The 17,846-nt window shown below is 42.6% G+C and overlaps 1 protein-coding gene across 1 annotated transcript in view; it reads right to left on the reverse strand.

The window, feature by feature from the left end:
* LOC311146673 (arf-GAP with GTPase, ANK repeat and PH domain-containing protein 3-like) overlaps positions 1-17,846 on the reverse strand; it is a gene marked incomplete at its 5' end in the record, with an annotated part of 227,058 nt that overhangs the window by 55,991 nt on the left and 153,221 nt on the right. The window contains one exon of the mRNA XM_084183206.1: positions 16,251-16,424. Within this exon, the coding sequence (XP_084039332.1) occupies positions 16,251-16,424 (174 nt within the window). The remainder of the gene's footprint in view (positions 1-16,250; positions 16,425-17,846) is intronic.

Raw genomic sequence — 17,846 nt, forward strand, 5'->3', positions numbered from 1 at the left:
CAATACAGCCAGTATACCTGCTAGTATAGTATGTATAAATGCTAGTTGAATTATCAGAATAACATTTACATTTCGATTGTTCTTGATCTTATTTCACATAAATAACAGTCAAACGTGGACAAAGACACAAAAAACACAAAACCCCACCAAAAAGACTGATTATTGATTATAGCACCTTAATAGATGCCGCTGGTTTAATAAGCATATAGTGACTGTGATGCTCAGTGCTGGCCTAGCCTACTACATCCCCAGTCCTCTCCCTCGCTCTCCCCTCCTCTCCTCACCGGGTGGTTTTGAATGGCAGCAGAGCCACACGTAGCCCTGGCGTCTGTTTCAATTTCCCTGCTTCTCCCACGACAGCCCCCCTGAGACCAGTCATTAGCTGGGCGCAGACAGCTGGGGGCACAGGGGTCCACAGAGTACCCCCCCCCCCAGAGTCTGTCCCGCCAGCACAGCTCCGTATGGCAGCTCTGAGAGGAGAACAGAGAGGGGGCCCCAACCATCCAACCTTGTCCGACTCTCGATGATGACAGGCAGCATTTGTTTAATGTGGCTTGAGGTGAAAGGGGAGGCCTCCCCTCTGGGGGCCCCATCGTGTCATAAACACTTCTAGTTAAACATTTTTGCCCCCAATGTTGTGGAACATGACCCATGATCCGCTGCTACGCCAGCACCTTAAACATGGGTCATATTCATCAGGGCACACAGTAGCAAAACGTTTTGCAACGGAAAACAAGTATGAGGGTTTCTTGTTGGACAAGTTCAGGTAGTCCCTCCACGTTTCAGTAATTTTTCTTCCATTTGGTGCCTAATGAATAAGACCATGGTGTAGAGTTGAAATACATTCCCCTTTGTCTTTGGCTCAGACTTGTTTTTGCTCTTTCCTTTCCTGCCACTGACTCAATAGGTGAAATATGTTAATCTGTTAAGCTACATACATTGGAGTCATATGATTACAAACTAATATAAAGCCAATGGTAGATGTGTGTAGACAAAATGCTATTACTCACTGATAAGAGGCTGTTAAACCATGCATGCACATAATTGAGCAACGTCATGACCCCACTCTCCGAGTGTGTCTCAGGGAGAGTTGTGACATGCAAAAAACACATTTCCAATTCACACATGCTTATTAATACACACTTGTACATGTGTGAAATAGGACAAATATAATCACCCACCGAATTATTATTTTTATACAGTGCCTAGTGAACGGGATTACATTGGATGTATTTCCTACAGATCTAGATAACCTACTCCACATTTTAAAAGTTAAAGAAAGTTATTCAACATAAAAAATAAAAATGTCTTGATTGCTGTGGTGTCTTCTCACAGACTAGCCCACTCAGGAAAACTCAACACCTCTTGGAAAGCCATTCTGGTGTGTCTTTAGCATAAACATTTGTTTAATTGCCTCACTGAAAAAAAAGCTCTATCCCAGAGATGGTTTTTAAACGACTGAGGCGGCTTTCTATCAACTTTTCACCTGGCAAACATACCCGTAACATGATGCTGCCTCCACGATACTTTAAGGTACAGAGGGTTTCACTCTGTGTTGTGTTGTGTTGTATTAGATTTGACCCAAACCTGTAGTTTTTAATTGATGTCTTTGCCGTGTTGTCTTGCTGTATTAAATCAACTTTTATTGGTTGTGTACACAGATTTGCAGATGTTATCGCAGGTGCAGCGAAAAGCTTCTGTTTCTAGCTCCAACAGTGCAGTAATATCTAGAAATACACACATAATTGCCCCCCCCCAAAGAAATACTACAATATCAAGAAACATCAGAACGAGTAATATCAGAACGAGTAATGTCAGAGTCCTGGGTATATGTATGTATGAATACTTTCCGAATGCACTGTATAATGTATATTAGTATATACACTACCAGTCAAAAGTTTGGACGTTTTTCTGGATTTTTTGTTGTTATTCTGTCTCTCACTGTTCAAATAAACCTACCATTAAAATTATAGACTGATCATTTCTTTGTCAGTGGGCAAACGTACAAAATCAGCAGGGGATCAAATACTTTTTTCCCTCACTGTACAGAAGATAGCTCTATTTGGTAAAAGACCAAGTCCATATTATGGCAAGGACAGTCCATTACTTTAAGACATGAAGGTCAGTCAATAAGAAACATTTCAAGAACTTTGAAAGTTTCAAGTGCAGTCGCAAAAACCATCAAGAGCTATGATGAAACTGGCTCTCATGAGGACCGCCACAAGAATGGAAGACCCAGAGTCACCAATGCTGCAGAGGATAAGTTCATTAGAGTTACCAGCCTCAGAAATTGCAGCCCAAATAAATGCTTCACAGAGTTCAAGTCACAGACACATCTAAACATAAACTGTTCAGAGGGGAATGTGTGAATAACGCTTTCATGGTCGAATTGCTGCAATGAAACCAATACTAAAGGAAACCAATAATAAGTGATCTACTTGGGCCAAGAAACATGAGCAATGGACATTATAATGGTGGAAATGTGTCCTTTGGTCTGGAATCCAAATTAGAGTTTTTGGTTCCAACTGCCGTATCTTTGTGAGACGCGGTGTGGGTGAATGGATGATCTCCGCATGTGTAGTTCCCACCGTAAAGCATGGAGGAGGAGGTGTTATGGTGTGGGGGTGCTTTTCTGGTGACACAGTCTGTGATGTATTCAGAATTCAAGGCACACTTAACCAGCATAGCTACCACAGCATTCTGCAGTGATACGTCATCCCATCTGGTTTGGGCTTACTGGGACTATCATTTGTTTTTCAACAGGACAATGACCCAACACACCTCCTGGCTGTGTAGGGGCTATTTGACCAGGAAGGAGAGTGATGGAGTGCTGCATCATATGACCTGGCCTCCAAGATCCCCCGACCTCAACTCAACTGAGATGGTTTGGGATGAGTTGGACCACAGAGTGAAGGAAAAGCAGCCAACAATTGCCCAGAATATGTGGGAACTCCTTCAAGATGGTTGGAAAAGCATTCCAGGTGAAGCTGGTTGAGAGAATGCCAAGAGTGTGCAAAGCTGTCATCAAGGAAAAGGGTGGCTCTTTGAAGAATAACACTCTTTTGGTTACTATATGATTCCATGTGTGTTATTTCATAGTTTTGATGTCTTCACTATTATTCTACAAACGTAGAAAATAGAAAAAATCAAGAAAACTTTTGACTAGTAATGTATTCGGAAAGTATTCAGACCCCTTGACCTTTTCCACATTTTGTTACGTTACAGCCTTATTCTAAAATTGATTAAAATATTATTTTTTCGTCATCAATCTACACACAATACCCCATAATGACAAAGTGAAAACAGGTTTTTACATAGAGTTGAAGTCGGAAGTTTACATAGACTTAGGTTGGAGTCATTAAAACACGTTTTTCAACCACTCCACAAATTTCTTGTTAAGAAACTATAGTTTTGGCAAGTCGGTTAGGACATCTACTTTGTCAATGACACAAGTAATTTTTCCAACAATTGTTTACAGACAGATTATTTCACTTATAAATCACTGTATCACAATTCCAGTGGGTCAGAAGTTTACATACACTAAGTTGACTGTGTCTTTAAACGGCTTGGAAAATTCCAGAAAATGATGTCATGGCTTTAGAAGCTTCTGATAGGCTAATTGACATAATTTGAGTCAATTGGAGGTGTACACCTATGGATGTATTTCAAGGCCTACCTTCAAACTCAGTGCCTCTTTGCTTCCCATCATGGGAAAATCAAAAGAAATCAGCCAAGACCTCAGAAAAAAATAGTAGACCTCCACAAGTCTGGTTCATCCTTGGGAGCAATTTCCTGAAGGTACCACGTTCATCTGTACAAACAATAATACGCAAATATAAACACCATGGGACCACGCAGCCGTCATACTGCTCAGGAAGGAGACGCATTCTGTCTCCTAGAGATGAACGTACTTTGGTGCGAAAAGTGCAAATCAATCCCAGAACAACAGCAAAGGACCTTGTGAAGATGCTGGAGGAAACAGGTATAAAAGTATCTATATCCACAGTAAAACGAGTCATATATCACATAAACTGAAAGGCCGCTCAGCAAGGAAGAAGCCACTGCTCCAAAACCGCCATAAAAAAGGCAGACTACGGTTTGCAACTGCACATGGGGACAAAGATCATACTTTTTGGAGAAATGTCCTCTGGTCTGATTAAACAAAAATAGAACTGTTTGGCCATAATGACCATTGTTATGTTTGGAGGAAAAAGGGGAAGGATTGCAAGACCAAGAACACCATCCCAACCGTGAAGCATGGGGGTGGCAGCATCATGCTGTGGGGTGCTTTGCTGCAGGAGGGACTGGTGCACTTCAAAAAATAGATGGCATCATGAGGAAGGAAACTTATGTGGATATATTGAAGCAACATCTCAAGACATTAGTCAGGAAGTTAAAGCTTGGTTGCAAATGGGTCTTCCAAATGGACAATGACCCCAAGCATACTTCCAAAGTTGTGGCAAAATGGCTTAAGGACAACAAAGTCAAGGTATTGGAGTCGCCATCACAAAGCCCTGACCTCAATCCTATAGAAAATGTGTGGGCAGAGCGGAAAAAGCGTGTGCGAGCAAGGAGGCCTACAAACCTGACTCAGTTACACCATCTCTGTCAGGAGGAATGGGCCAAAATTCACCCAACTTATTGTGGGAAGCTTGTGTAAGGCTACCCGAAACGTTTGACCCAAGTTAAACAATTTAAAGGCAATGCTACCAAATACTAATTGAGTGTATGTAAACTTCTGACCCACTCGGAATGTGATGAAAGAAATAAAAGCTGAAATAAATCATTCTCTCTACAATTATTCTGACATTTCACATTCTTAAAATTAAGTGGTGATCCTAACTGACCTAAGACAGGGACTTTTTACTAGGATTAAATGTCAGGAATTGTGAACAACTGAGTTTAAATGTATTTGGCTAAGGTGTATGTAAACTTCCGACTTCAACTGTAAGTATTCAGACCCTTTGCTATGAGACTTGAAATTGAGCTCAGGTGCATCCTGTTTCCATTAATTATCCTTGAGATGTTTCTACAACTTGTTTGGAGCCCACCTGTAGTAAATTATATTGATTGGACATGATTTGGAAAGGCACACACCTGTCTATATGAAATCCCACAGTTGACAGTGCATGTCAGAGCAAAAACCAAGCCATGAGGTCTAAGGAATTGTCCGTAGAGCTCCGAGACAGGATTGTGTCGAGGCACAGATCTGGGGAAGGGTACAAAAAAATGTCTGCAGGATTGAAGGTCCCCAAGAACACAGTGTTCTCCATCATTCTTAAATGGAAGAAGTTTGGAACCACCAAGACTCTTCCTAGAGCTGGCCGCCTGGCCAAACTGAGCAATCAGGGGAGAAGGGCCTTAGTCAGGGAGGTGACCAAGAAACAGATGGTCACTCTGACAGAGCTCCAAAGTTCCTCTGTGGAGATTGGAGAACCTTCCAGAAGGACAACCATCTCTGCAGCACTCCACCAATCAGGCCTTTGTGGTAGAGTGGCCAGACGGAAGCCACTCCTCAGTTAAAGGCACATGACAGCCCGCTTGGAGTTTGCCAAAAGGCACCTAAAGGACTCTCAGACCATGAGAAACAAGATTCTCTGGTCTGATGAAACCAATATTGAACTCTTTGGCCTGAATGCCAAGCGTCACGTCTGGAGGAAACCTGGCACCATCCCTACGGTGAAGCATGGTGGTGGCAGCATCACGCTGTGGGGATGTTATTGAGTGGCAGGGACTGGGAGACTAGTCAGGATTGAGGGAAAGATGAACGGAGCAAAGTGAAGACAGATCCTTGATGAAAACCTGATCCAGAGTGCTCAGGACCTCAGACTGGGGCAACAGGACAACAACCCTAAGTACACAGCCAAGACAACGCAGGAGTGGCTTCGGGACAAGTCTCTGAATGTCCTTGAGTGGCCCAGCCAGTGCCCGGACTTGAACCCTATCGAACATCTCTGGAGAGTCCTGAAAATAGCTGTGCAGCGACGCTCCCCATCCAATCTGACAGAGTTTGAGAGGATCTGCAGAGAAGAATGGGAGAAACTCCCCAAATACAGGTGTGCCAAGCTTGTAGTGTGACTCTAGGCTGTAATCACTGCCAAAGGTGCTTCAACAAAGTACTGAGTAAAGGGTCTGAATACTTATGTAAATGTGATAATTCCATTTTTAATTTTTTTATACATTTGCAAAAAAGTCTAAAACCTGTTTTTGCTTTGTCATTTTGGGGTATTGTGTGTAGATTGATGAGGAAATAGAACAATTTAATCCATTTTAGAATAAGACTGTAACATAACAAAATGTGGAAAAAGTCATGGGGTCTGAATACTTTCCGAATGCACTGTATATACAACAGTATGTGGACATCCCTTCAAATTAGTGTATTCGGCTATTTCAGCCACACTCGTTACTGACAGGTGTATCAAATTGAGCACACAGTCATGCAATCTCCATAGACAAACATTGGCAGTAGAATGGCCTTACTGAAGTGACTCAGTGACTTTCAACATGGCACCGTCATAGGATGCCACCTTTCCAAGTCAGTTAGTCAAATGTCTGCCCTGCTAGAGGTGCCCCGGTCAAATGTAAGTGCTGTTATTGTGAAGTGAAAACTTCTAGAAGCAACAATGACTCAGCCGCGAAGTGGTAGGCCACACAAGCTCACAGAACGGGACTGCCGAGTGCTGAAGCGCGTAGCGCGTCTGTCCTCGGTTGCAACAGTCACTACTGAGTTCCAAACTGCCTCTGGAAGCAACGTCAGCACAAGAACTGTTAGTTGAGAACTACATGAAATGAGTTTCCATGGCCGAGCAGCCGCACACAAGCCTAAGATCACCATGCGCAGTGCCAAGCGTCGGCTGGAGTGGTCTAAAGCTCGCCGCCATTGGATTCTGAGGCAGTGGAAACGCATTCTCTGGAGTGATGAATCACGCTTCACCATCTGGCAATCTGACGGACGAATCTGGGTTTGGCGGACGCCAGGAGAATGCTACCGGCCCCAATGCATAGTGCCAACTGTAAAGTTTTGTGGAGGAGGAATAATGGTCTGGGGTTGTTTTTCATGGATCGGGCTAGGCCCCTTAGATCCAGTGAAGGGAAATCTTAATGATACAGCATGCAATGGCATTCAAGACGATTCTGTGCTTCCAACATTGTGGCAACAGTTTGGGGAAGGCCCTTTCCTGTTTCAGCATCACAATGCTCCTGTGCACAAAGCGAGGTTCATACAGAAATGGTTTGTCGAGATTGGTGTGGAAGAACTTGACTGGCCTGCACAGAGCCCTGACCTCAACCCCATCGAACACCTTTGGGATGAATTGGAACGGTGACTGTGAGCCAGGTCTAATCACCCAATATCAGTGCCCAACCAAACTAAGGCTCTTGTGGCTGAATGGAAGCAAGTCCCTGCATAAATGTTCCAACATCTAGTGGAAAGCCTTCCCAGAAGAGTGCAGGCTTTTATAGTGATATACACTACCAGTCAAAAGTTTGGACACACCTACTCGTTCAGTGATTTTCTTTATTTTTAATATTCTACATTGTAGAATAATAGTGAAGACGTCAAAACGATTAAATAACACATACGGAATCATGTAGTAACCAAAAAAGTGTTAAACAAATTATTCAAAAAGCCACCCTTTGCCTTGATAACAGCTTTGCACACTAAGCATTCACTCAACCAGCTTCACCTGGAACGCTTTTCTAACAGTCTTGAAGGAGTTCCCACATATGCTGAGCATTTGTTGGCTGCTTTTCCTTCACTCTGTGATCCGACTCATCCCAAACCATCTCAATTGGGTTGAAATCGGGGGATTGTGGAGGCCAGGTCATCTGATGCAGCACTCCATTACTCTCCTTCTTGGTAAAATAGCCCTTACACAGCCTGGAGGTGTGTTGGGTCATTGTCCTGTTGAAAAACAAATGATAGTCCCACTAAGCCCAAACCAGATGGGATGGCGTATCACTGCAGAATGCTTTTGTAGCCATGCTGGTTAAGTGTGCCTTGAATTCTAAATAAATTACAGACTGTGTCACCAGCAAAGCACCCCCACACAATAACACCTCCTCCTCCATGCTTTACAGTGGGAACTACACATGCGGAGATCATCCGTTCACCCACACCTCACAAAGACACGGCGGCTGGAACCAAAAATCTCCAATTTGGACTCCAGGCCAAAGGACACATTTCCACCGGTCTAATGTCCATTGCTCGTGTTTCTTGGCCCAAGCAGGTCTCTTCTTATTATTGGTGTCCTTTAGTAGTGGTTTCTTTGCAGTAATTTGACCATGAAGGCCTGATTCACACAGTCCCTTCTGAACAGTTGATGCTTAGATGTCTGTGACTTGAACTCTGTGAAGCATTTATTAGGGCTGCAATTTCTGAGGCTGGTAACTCTAATGAACTTATCCTCTGCAGCAGAGGTAACTCTGTGTCTTCCATTCCTGTGGCGGTCCTCATGAGAGCCAGCTTCATCATAGCGCTTGATGGTTTTTGCAACTGTAATTTAAGAAACTTTCAAAGTTCTTGAAATTTTCCAGATTGACTAACCTTCATGTCTTAAAGTAATGATGGACTGTCATTTCTCTTTGCTTATTTGAGCTGTTCTTACCATAATATGGACTTGGTCTTTTACAAAATAGGGCTATCTTCTGTATACCCCCTCTACCTTTTCACAACACAACTGATTGGCTCAAACGCATTAAGAAGGAAAGAAATTCCACAAATTAACTTTTAAGAAGGCACACCTGTTAATTGAAATGCATTCCAGGTGACTACCTCATGAAGTTGGTTGAGAGAATGCCAAGAGTGTGCAAAGCTGTCATCAAGGCAAAGGGTGGCTTTTTGAAGAATCTCAAATATAAAATATAATGTGTGTCCAAACTTTTGACTGGTTGTGTGTGTGTGTATATATCTGCAAAGGGGACAGGACGACTGTACCGTATTGAGGGGAGGATGGATGGGGCCATGTATCACGAGATCTTGGCCAACAACCTCCTTCCCTCAGTAAGAACATTGAAGATGGGTCGTGGCTGGGTCTTCCAGCATGACAACGACCCGAAACACATAGCCAGGGCAACTAAGGAGTGGCTCTGTAAGAAGCATCTCAAGGTCCTGGAGTGGCCTAGCCAGTCTCCAGACATGAACCCAATAGAAAATCTTTGGAGGGAGCTGAAAGTCCGTATTGCCCAGCGACAGCCCCGAAACCTGAAGGATCTGGAGAAGGTCTGTATGGAGGAGTGGGCCAAAATCCCTGCTGCAGTGTGTGCAAACCTGGTCAAGATCTACAGGAAACGTATGATCTCTGTAATTGCAAACAAAGGTTTTTGTACCAAATATTAAGTTCTGCTTTTCTGATGTAATATAATATGCCATTTAGCAGACGCTTTTATCCAAAGCGACTTACAGTCATGCGTGCATACATTTTTGTGTATGGTTGGTCCCGGGGATCGAACCCACTACCTTGGCGTTACAAGCGCCGTGCTCTACCAGCTGAGCTACAGAGAACCACATGTATCAAATACTTATGTCATGCAATAAAATGCAAATGAATTACTTAAAAATCATACAATGTGATTTTCTGGATTTTTGTTTTAGATTCCGTCTCTCACAGTTGAAGTGTACATATGATAAACATTACAGACCTCTACATGTTTTGTAAGTAGGAAAACCTGCAAAATTGGCAGTGTATCAAATACTTGTTCTCCCCACTGTATATAGTGTGTATAGACAGTATGGACAGTATATGAATAGAAAACATTATATTGGATGAGCCATGACTAGAATACAGTATATACACATAAAGTGGTTAAAGCAGTACATAAACATTATTAAAGTGACCAGTGTTCAATGACTATGTACATATGGCAGCAGTTTCTAAGATGCAGGGTAGAGTACCAGGTGGTAGCCGGCTAGTGATGAATGTTTAACAGTCTGATGGCCTGGAGAGAGAAGCTGTTTTTAAGTCTCTCTGTCCCAGCTTTGAAGACCAGTACTGTCTCCACCTTCCAGATGGTAGCAAGGATGAACAGGCCGTTGTTCGGGTGGCTGGGGTCCTTGATACTTAACAATTTTAGTTTTCACTGTCATCCAAGCCAGTAATGTGGAGTGAATGCAATGTTGTTGATCCCTTTGTATTTTCAAGTATTGTGGTGGCAGCATCATGTTATGGCTATGCTCATCACCGGCAGAGACTGGGAAGTTTGTTAGTATCAACATAAATATGAAAGGAGCAAAGCCTAGGTAAAAAGGTAAAGGAAAACCCGCCTCAGTCTTCTGAAAACGATAGATTTGAATTTTTCCGCTGGACAGTTACACAAATGTTTATGCCAAAGACACAACATAATGTATTTCCAAGAGGTTTTGAGTGTTACTGAATGGTCCAGTCTCCATCCTGAAATCTGCAAAAAAAATAAAAAATCAGAGACGAGGTTTGACTATAGCTGTCCCTCAATGATTCCTAAAAATAGTTTTTCGACAAAAACAATGGATATACAGTATGTTGCCCTAAGAGTTGTGCAAGGTTGGTAGAATCTTGTTCAAAATGATTCACAGCTGTAATGGCTGCCAAATGTGCTTCCACCAAGTATTAACTATGGGGTGTTAAGACATATACAATCAATGCATCCTAATTTTATATTTCTTAGTAATTTGGTAAATGTCATATAATTTTTTATAAATAATGAAAATGCTTTTGTGTTATTTGAAGTATATATTTTTTTTATTCTAATGTTACTTAAGACCTTCATAAACAAAACCAAATTATTATTTTTGCGATAGCACATATGAAATGTATTAATTACACTGTTAGAATGTTGCAGTCAGAATGACTGCTCATTAGCTTGAAGTGGGGTCCCTCGAGGCCCAACGGTTCTAGTATGGAAATCAAATGGCTGTCCAACTGACTCATCTTACTATCAAAAACACCAACATTCAAGTATTCAATCAATTTTATTCGTGGAGTGCCTTACAACTATGAAACAGAAAGCATATGTGTTGGAACACGGTAACAGCCTCTTTTTATTAAAACAAATAATAATACCTCAATCACCAAGACACACGGTCAGCAAGATGTGCGGTCAAATGATGAAAACATCAGCAGCCTAAACATCGTTATAAGTGCCAAGTGTGCTTGATAAATAGTGAAAATAGGCACCAAAGCAATAATGGCATTATAATGAATATAAGTGTAGATATGACAGCAGTCAAAAACAGTCAATTATTGTCCGCTCGTGCTTACATGGTGTGCGTCTTCACACAATGGCATCAGTTGGGAGTGTGTCCATGTCACATAAACAACAAAAGCTGGTGTGTGCATTGCTGATGTTGTTTTTTAATTAAGATGTAGGGCATGCTCTCTCAGTGATGACATTTTGTCCTGATAATCGGCCCGTAGCATTGTCACCGGCTTTTTCTATCCAAAAAGTGCTGTCCCTTCCTCTCTTCTGTTTCATCCTTTCATTTGGTGGTGGCGCGGGCAACTGCTCAGTGTGTACCGTTCTGGCTTTTTAGCGCTTAGGTTTCGGAGGTGTAGGTTCAGGCTGAGGCTCAGACTCAGAAGAAGAATCATCAGAGATGTCATCATGATTCATTTCTTCCCCACCATCTGAGTCATTGTCATTCAGATTTTGTAGCAACGCTAACGCAGCATGTGCATACATTTGTGTTGATCTTCTTGCCATTGTAAATTATGCACATGCTCACTGTGTACTCCATGTAGGCCAGAGTAGACTGATAACACTGCTTGGATTCGGTGGACTGATATAGGGTGCATACCATTTTCAGATTATAATTAGAATAGATCAATAGAAAAAAACGACCTGCCCCGTTCTTCATTCACAATGGGTGATTACATAATTATGCATCGTTCGCTTCCCCTCGCTCATCAACTCATCAATTCTCCCCATCATACTTTACTTCACTTATTTCATCTGTTGTTATATGTGTGAAATTAGTTTCGGTATAGTTTAGGTTCAGTTTTGAGGCAATTATCGGCGTGATTATCAACTGGGCAAGGCACCTTCAACTATCGGGAGAACGAGAGGAGCAGGCCCTACTGTCGTAAGAAGGAGGGGCAATGGGGGAAAACCATTTTTAAAATGACATGCCCTTCTAAAACTGGTTATAACAACGACAGTGTGTTTTATAGAGAAGTCAAGGACAGAGGGGGGCATGACATAATAATAATAATAAAAAAACATGAATGAGCAGTCCAACTGACTGCTTTAGTGGTTCTAGTGTGGGTTTTTATAGTAAATACATATAATTTAACTGTACAAATGTATTACCTTTTAATGTGGCATGAACACAACCAGCCATGATGGTCAAACACAACCAGTCTGGTGGTCAAACAAATCACTTAAAAAAGTAGGTTACCTTTGCACGTTTGCCCAAAATAATTCCAGCATCTGAACAGTGCACTGTGCACCCACCAACTTTCCTTCAATTCACAAGTGGCTGAAACTACTATCTCACCGGAGAAAGCATCTGAGAGAGGGAAACAGCGCTCCTCTGTCTTACTACATGTAGCCCATGTATCTGATGCTGTCTGGACAAAAATAGTATGACATGTTGCCGTCCTTAGCATTGAATTAGCATACTATTTTTGTCCAGACAGCATCAGATAGATGGGATACACATACTGACAAAGGGGCGCTGTTTTGCTCGCTCTAATGATTTATATGAGATTGATGCGTCTTCCTGTCGGCGCGCATCTTGGTCGAATAAATTATCAATATTTTTATATTTTATTTGGACGGGCAAGGAGATACGGTAGAGTGGCCAGGACCCTTAAGACCCGCCGATAACGTCAGCCCCGAACTGTATCAGAGATTACCTGGCTCATCTGAAGTCCTCCTCAATCCAAAGCAATCCATATCTGATGGATCACATTCAATTTACCATAATAAAACTTAGCAGGAACGGAGCCACCGACTGGCTCTCTGTTTAAAATGGAGGTACTGTAGCCTACTGTTATGAGCCGTTAAGAGAGTGCACTTTGGCGTTATTAGCTAGTGGTTATGAGGGGCTGTCGGGATCGAGAGAGCGAGGAAGCGAACAGTGGTAATGAGGCGCGCTGAGGATCAGGAGTCTCTCTCTCCTCTCAGCTAAGTACCATGCAGCCTCTCCCAGCTTCTCCTCTGCTCTCCTCTCCTGGGCACGTGGCTACTGTGGAATAGGTATCAGGGCTAACCTGTGATTACAGTTTATTACACTCCCGCCAGGGAGATGACAGTTTAAACATGCTTGTGATGAAGACGGTGGGCGAGACAAAGAGAGGGCTAACAGCTCGCTAACTGCCATAGAGAGAGAGAAAGAGAGAGAAAAAGAGAGAAAGAGAAAGGGACAGAATGAGAGAGAGAAGTTTTCATTTAATTTGTAAATGCGTAATTCGAGAGGCTCTGGGTATGGGAGCACTGTGATTTTTCTGCTAGGCCACTTGACACGGCAGCTCACTGCCTGTCCTCAATCAACGGCATCGGCTGCAATTAATGGCAAAAATTTGAAACAATCACCGCTTCCCCCTTATTATCCTCAATTAGAATTCACTAATCAAGGCCTGATCATGCTCTGCTACTCTCTTAAAACTAAATGTCAAACTTCATTACGGACCTGGCGTGGAAATCAAACACGCTCTCCAGTACCCGATGGGAGGGCAACCTGACGAACAGAACTGCCTGGTCCTGCCTTCACTCACTCATTGCCTTCTCACTGAAATACCTTCACCAGAGAAGCCTGGGTGAATACCTTTCAAACATACACTGATGGTGTATACACCTACTTCAGTGTACAAAACCCTTTCACAACCTCAGACTTGGTCAAACTGTTGCCTGCTCCCCAGATGGTCCCAGTTAGCAGGACACTACTTACTGTACAACAACAAAACTTTGACTGGGGGTCAATGTTTGTACAAATATCACAGTGCTTAGGTGCCTGTTGAGTCTATTTCTCATTTTAATCTAGGTGTAAAGGATGAAGTATATGAAGGAGAGAACAAACAAGCCTTGTGTGGGCCCAGATTAAGAGTGGTCTCTTTTGAATTGTGAAGCAATATACAAAATGGCGCTGAGATTTAATCAAAAGGCTGCGTTCAATATTCAAGAGATGTAGCTAGCTCCCCATGATTCTCCTTCTGCCTCTCCCTCAATAGGTTTACAAATGAGGACATTCTTTAAATAATATGGAAATGGTTACCTGGGCTAAGATGCATTTTATACTTCAGCCTATAATCAATCAGCTTTTTCTTTAAATATATTTTTTTGCATCTTAGAAGAACCATGTTTTATGTTAACTTGCAACCTTGACGAAGGATAATGGAGTGATTGGGGCTGTGTTGACGTCTATTCAAATGGTAAAACATGAAGGGTCTGAACGGTGGACCTCCCTCCTATTGATTATTGAAGGAGCCACTAGGGTGAAAAATAAAGGGGTCACAATTCAATCAAGTATTATGTTGTTACCTTCTAGTACTCCAGTCACATATCACATTGGATGACCGTATCCTGCTACATGTTTTAATTCTGATTCTATTCATAGGGGAGGCATATAAATGAATGGCATACTCAAAGAATGCTTGTAAAATGTAAATAAAAACACACAACAAATCTCAAGTCTACTTGTTTTCAAGTTTTAAATCCCTTCTGAATTGCCCCATTGCATGGAATTGGCAATGCAAGAACATGGGACAAAGTAACATATTTACCATTTGATGTGACTTCTCTAATATATCTATCATTTTCAGCTCATTTGGCTCATTAGTGGTTACCTTAAAGAGAACCATTGAAATAATTGAAAGAAAGAGAGTAATGGAGGGAATTGTAAATCTGGTCTAGGAGAAGTCTAGATGGTAGCTAATGAGCTATGTTAATATAAAGTCAAGTCCTCTCAGTTTACCAAACAAGGAAATAGATTTTAGCTGGCTGTTTAGTAAGTAGCGTGTCCATAGATTGGGATGACAGCACAGTGTTTTGGAATACACATATACAAATCACATCGACATTCACCCACCACATTCACCACACACGTGCTTCTCTCCAAAACAACATATACACAACACATGCAGCCTAGAGTACACACACAAAAATACATGTGAAAAACACACAAATATGCATGCAGGCACGCACGCACTCACACGCACTCACACCCACACATTTATTTGAGAGGACCCCACCACGCTCTCTCCTCTAAGTAATTCTGCTTTGGGCATGCTGCTGATGGGAGAGGAGAGGGGTAGTGGATGATGATAGAAGTGCCTGCCTTGCTGCGTCCAGGCAGAATTGATCGTTTGGCAGTTCCAAATGAGAGACGGGGCTCGTCTGCGGAACCACAAGGCTGTACGCGCGATGCAGCGTTGGACTCCAGCAGCGCTCGTAAAGAGCGCTCTTTAAACTGCCGGGGCCCCTGGGAGCCCGTGGGGAGAGGGCCGCTGCCGCAACCGCACTAATGAGAACTAGCAGAGTGCAAACATGCATGGAAATGACTGTTATTCTGTTGATGTGCATTTAAGTGCTTTTTTACTGCCAACCACAAAGAGAGGGGAAATAACTGGTGATGAATGGTACCCCAGAAAGCATTCATTTTCCTATTGCGGAGAGAGAGAGGGGAGGGGGGAGAGAGAGAGACAGAGAGAGAGAGAGGGAGAGAGAGAGAGAGAGGAGCCGACACGCATAGCGAATGTATTATTTTACTTCACTCAAGTGCACTGACAAGGCTCTGTGATTGGGAGGGAGCGGAGTGAGGGTGCCGGGATGGCAAATAACCTTCGCTCACTTCCTCTCCTCCGCCGTCGTCTTTCGTTTCTGTCAGATAACAGTATGCGAAAAGGTCACAGCGATCAAAGCCCTGATCACCTCATCATGAAAACAAGCTTTATTCTATTCCACCAATACCAGTGTCCTATTTATTAGGCACCAAACGGAATAAAACTGACTGAAACAAGGAAGGACTACCTGAAGTTGCCCAATAAGAAATGCTCATTTTCGTTTTCTGTTGCAAAACATTTTGCTACAGTGTGGCCTAATGAATACAACCCTGAGCACAGCTGTTGCACCCCCACTGATATGACTGTACCAGATCTGTTCTGGATGTTTTCTATTGTTCATTGTGTGTCATCATCATCCTACATCTATTTCAATTACATTGAGTGGTTGAGACGTCATTGAGTAATAGTGGGAGTGGAGAGGAGGAAGATAGAATGAGGGAAGATGGAGGAGGAGGGATGGAGGAAGAGGGCAGGGGGGGTGGTCGTCAGTCTCACCGGCCCCGGTGCTTGCACTGGTGTTGATGATGGCCTCATTCCATTGGTCAGCGCTGGAAACAGAGAAGGAGCGTTGGTGCATGCTGTCCTTACTGCCCCCGAAGCCCACCAGACCTCCTCCACTGACCGATCGCTCTGACTGGAGGGATGTATTGCTGTTAGAATGGGGAGCACCTGGAGAGAGAGGGAGAGAGAAAGAGACTTTAAAATAATGTCTTGCATCATCATCTCATGTACCTGTACACGGAGGTGCATTTCACTGAGGTTACAAGAATCTTTTGTAAATCGAAGTGTATGTTGCATCAAACAAGCCATATACACTGAGTGGACAAAACATGACATAGACTGAACAGGTGAGTCCAGTTGAAAGCTTTGATCCCTTAATGATGTCACTTGTTAAATCCACTTCAATCAGCGTAGATGAAGGTTGGGAGACAGGTTAAATAAGGATTTTTAAGCCTTGAGAAAATTGAGACATGGATTGTGTATGAGTGCCATTCAGAGGATGAATGGGCAAGACAGAATGGGGTATAGTAGTAGGTGCCAGGCGCACCGGTTTGTGTCAAGAACTGCAATGCTGCTGCGTTTTTCACACTCAACAGTTTCCCGTGTATCAAGAATGGTCCACCACCCAAATATTGTTTTGTACACTCAGTGTATGTTAATAACAAGTTTAGCAGTCCTTTTTCTTGTTTTTTCTCAAAACGAGAACAGACAGTATAGTAAAATTGCACAATGATGCCGCCACCTTTTTGTGTTCTTTCTCTGTGTTACATGTGTAAACCCTCCTCCCCCGTCTGCCTCCCCTCATCTCCCCCTCTCCCTCCGTCTCAGTCTCTAATTAGCCCTTAATTAACAAGATACACTGATCGCTAATTATCTTGCCACATCCTTCTGACTGCCACATCCATCTCTCCCGCCGTCGGCAGGCAAGTCCCCTCTCTCACCGACTTCCAATCAGGCAAGCCACGGATGCCTCCCTGCCTGACTCCCTTTACTAATTCATGGGATAGGCAGCACCGTGTGGGGTCCTTCCCTCCTGTTCCTGTCTCGACAGCCACACAACACAACAGATCCTGACTTGACTTCTTCTATAGTTATAGCTATAGTTCCACAGAAAGCATATTTTAATCTAGAGTATATCAATATATTTTTTAATTAAATTAAGCCTATGATAATGATTTTCTTTTGCAATAAAATCATGTCAATTAAAACTTAATTGATTAACTATTCCCGACACTAAATTATCTACATGGTATTCATCAGTAAATCAACAGCCTTATCAAGTACGGGTTTTTATTGTCAGAGCTGCATTAAAGAATAAATACATACTATAACAGTTACCCATGAGCATTTGTTACCACACACATTAAGCCCAACTAGAGATAATAGAGTGGAAGTGTAACAATATGACCTACTCCTTAGGCTATCATCTCTGCTGGATATTCTCCAATATATGATAGACTAGACTAGAAGCAATAATTTAGCAACAGTCTAATATAACTTCATCTACTCATAGCAAAGACTGTTATGAGAGTGTAGCAGTCAAAAATGTTGTTTTGGTAAAAGTAATATAATATTAATTTTGATAACTGT

The sequence above is a fragment of the Coregonus lavaretus genome, assembly GCF_964263955.1.
Source record: "Coregonus lavaretus genome assembly, chromosome: 19".
Classification (NCBI taxonomy): Eukaryota; Metazoa; Chordata; class Actinopteri; order Salmoniformes; family Salmonidae; genus Coregonus; species Coregonus lavaretus.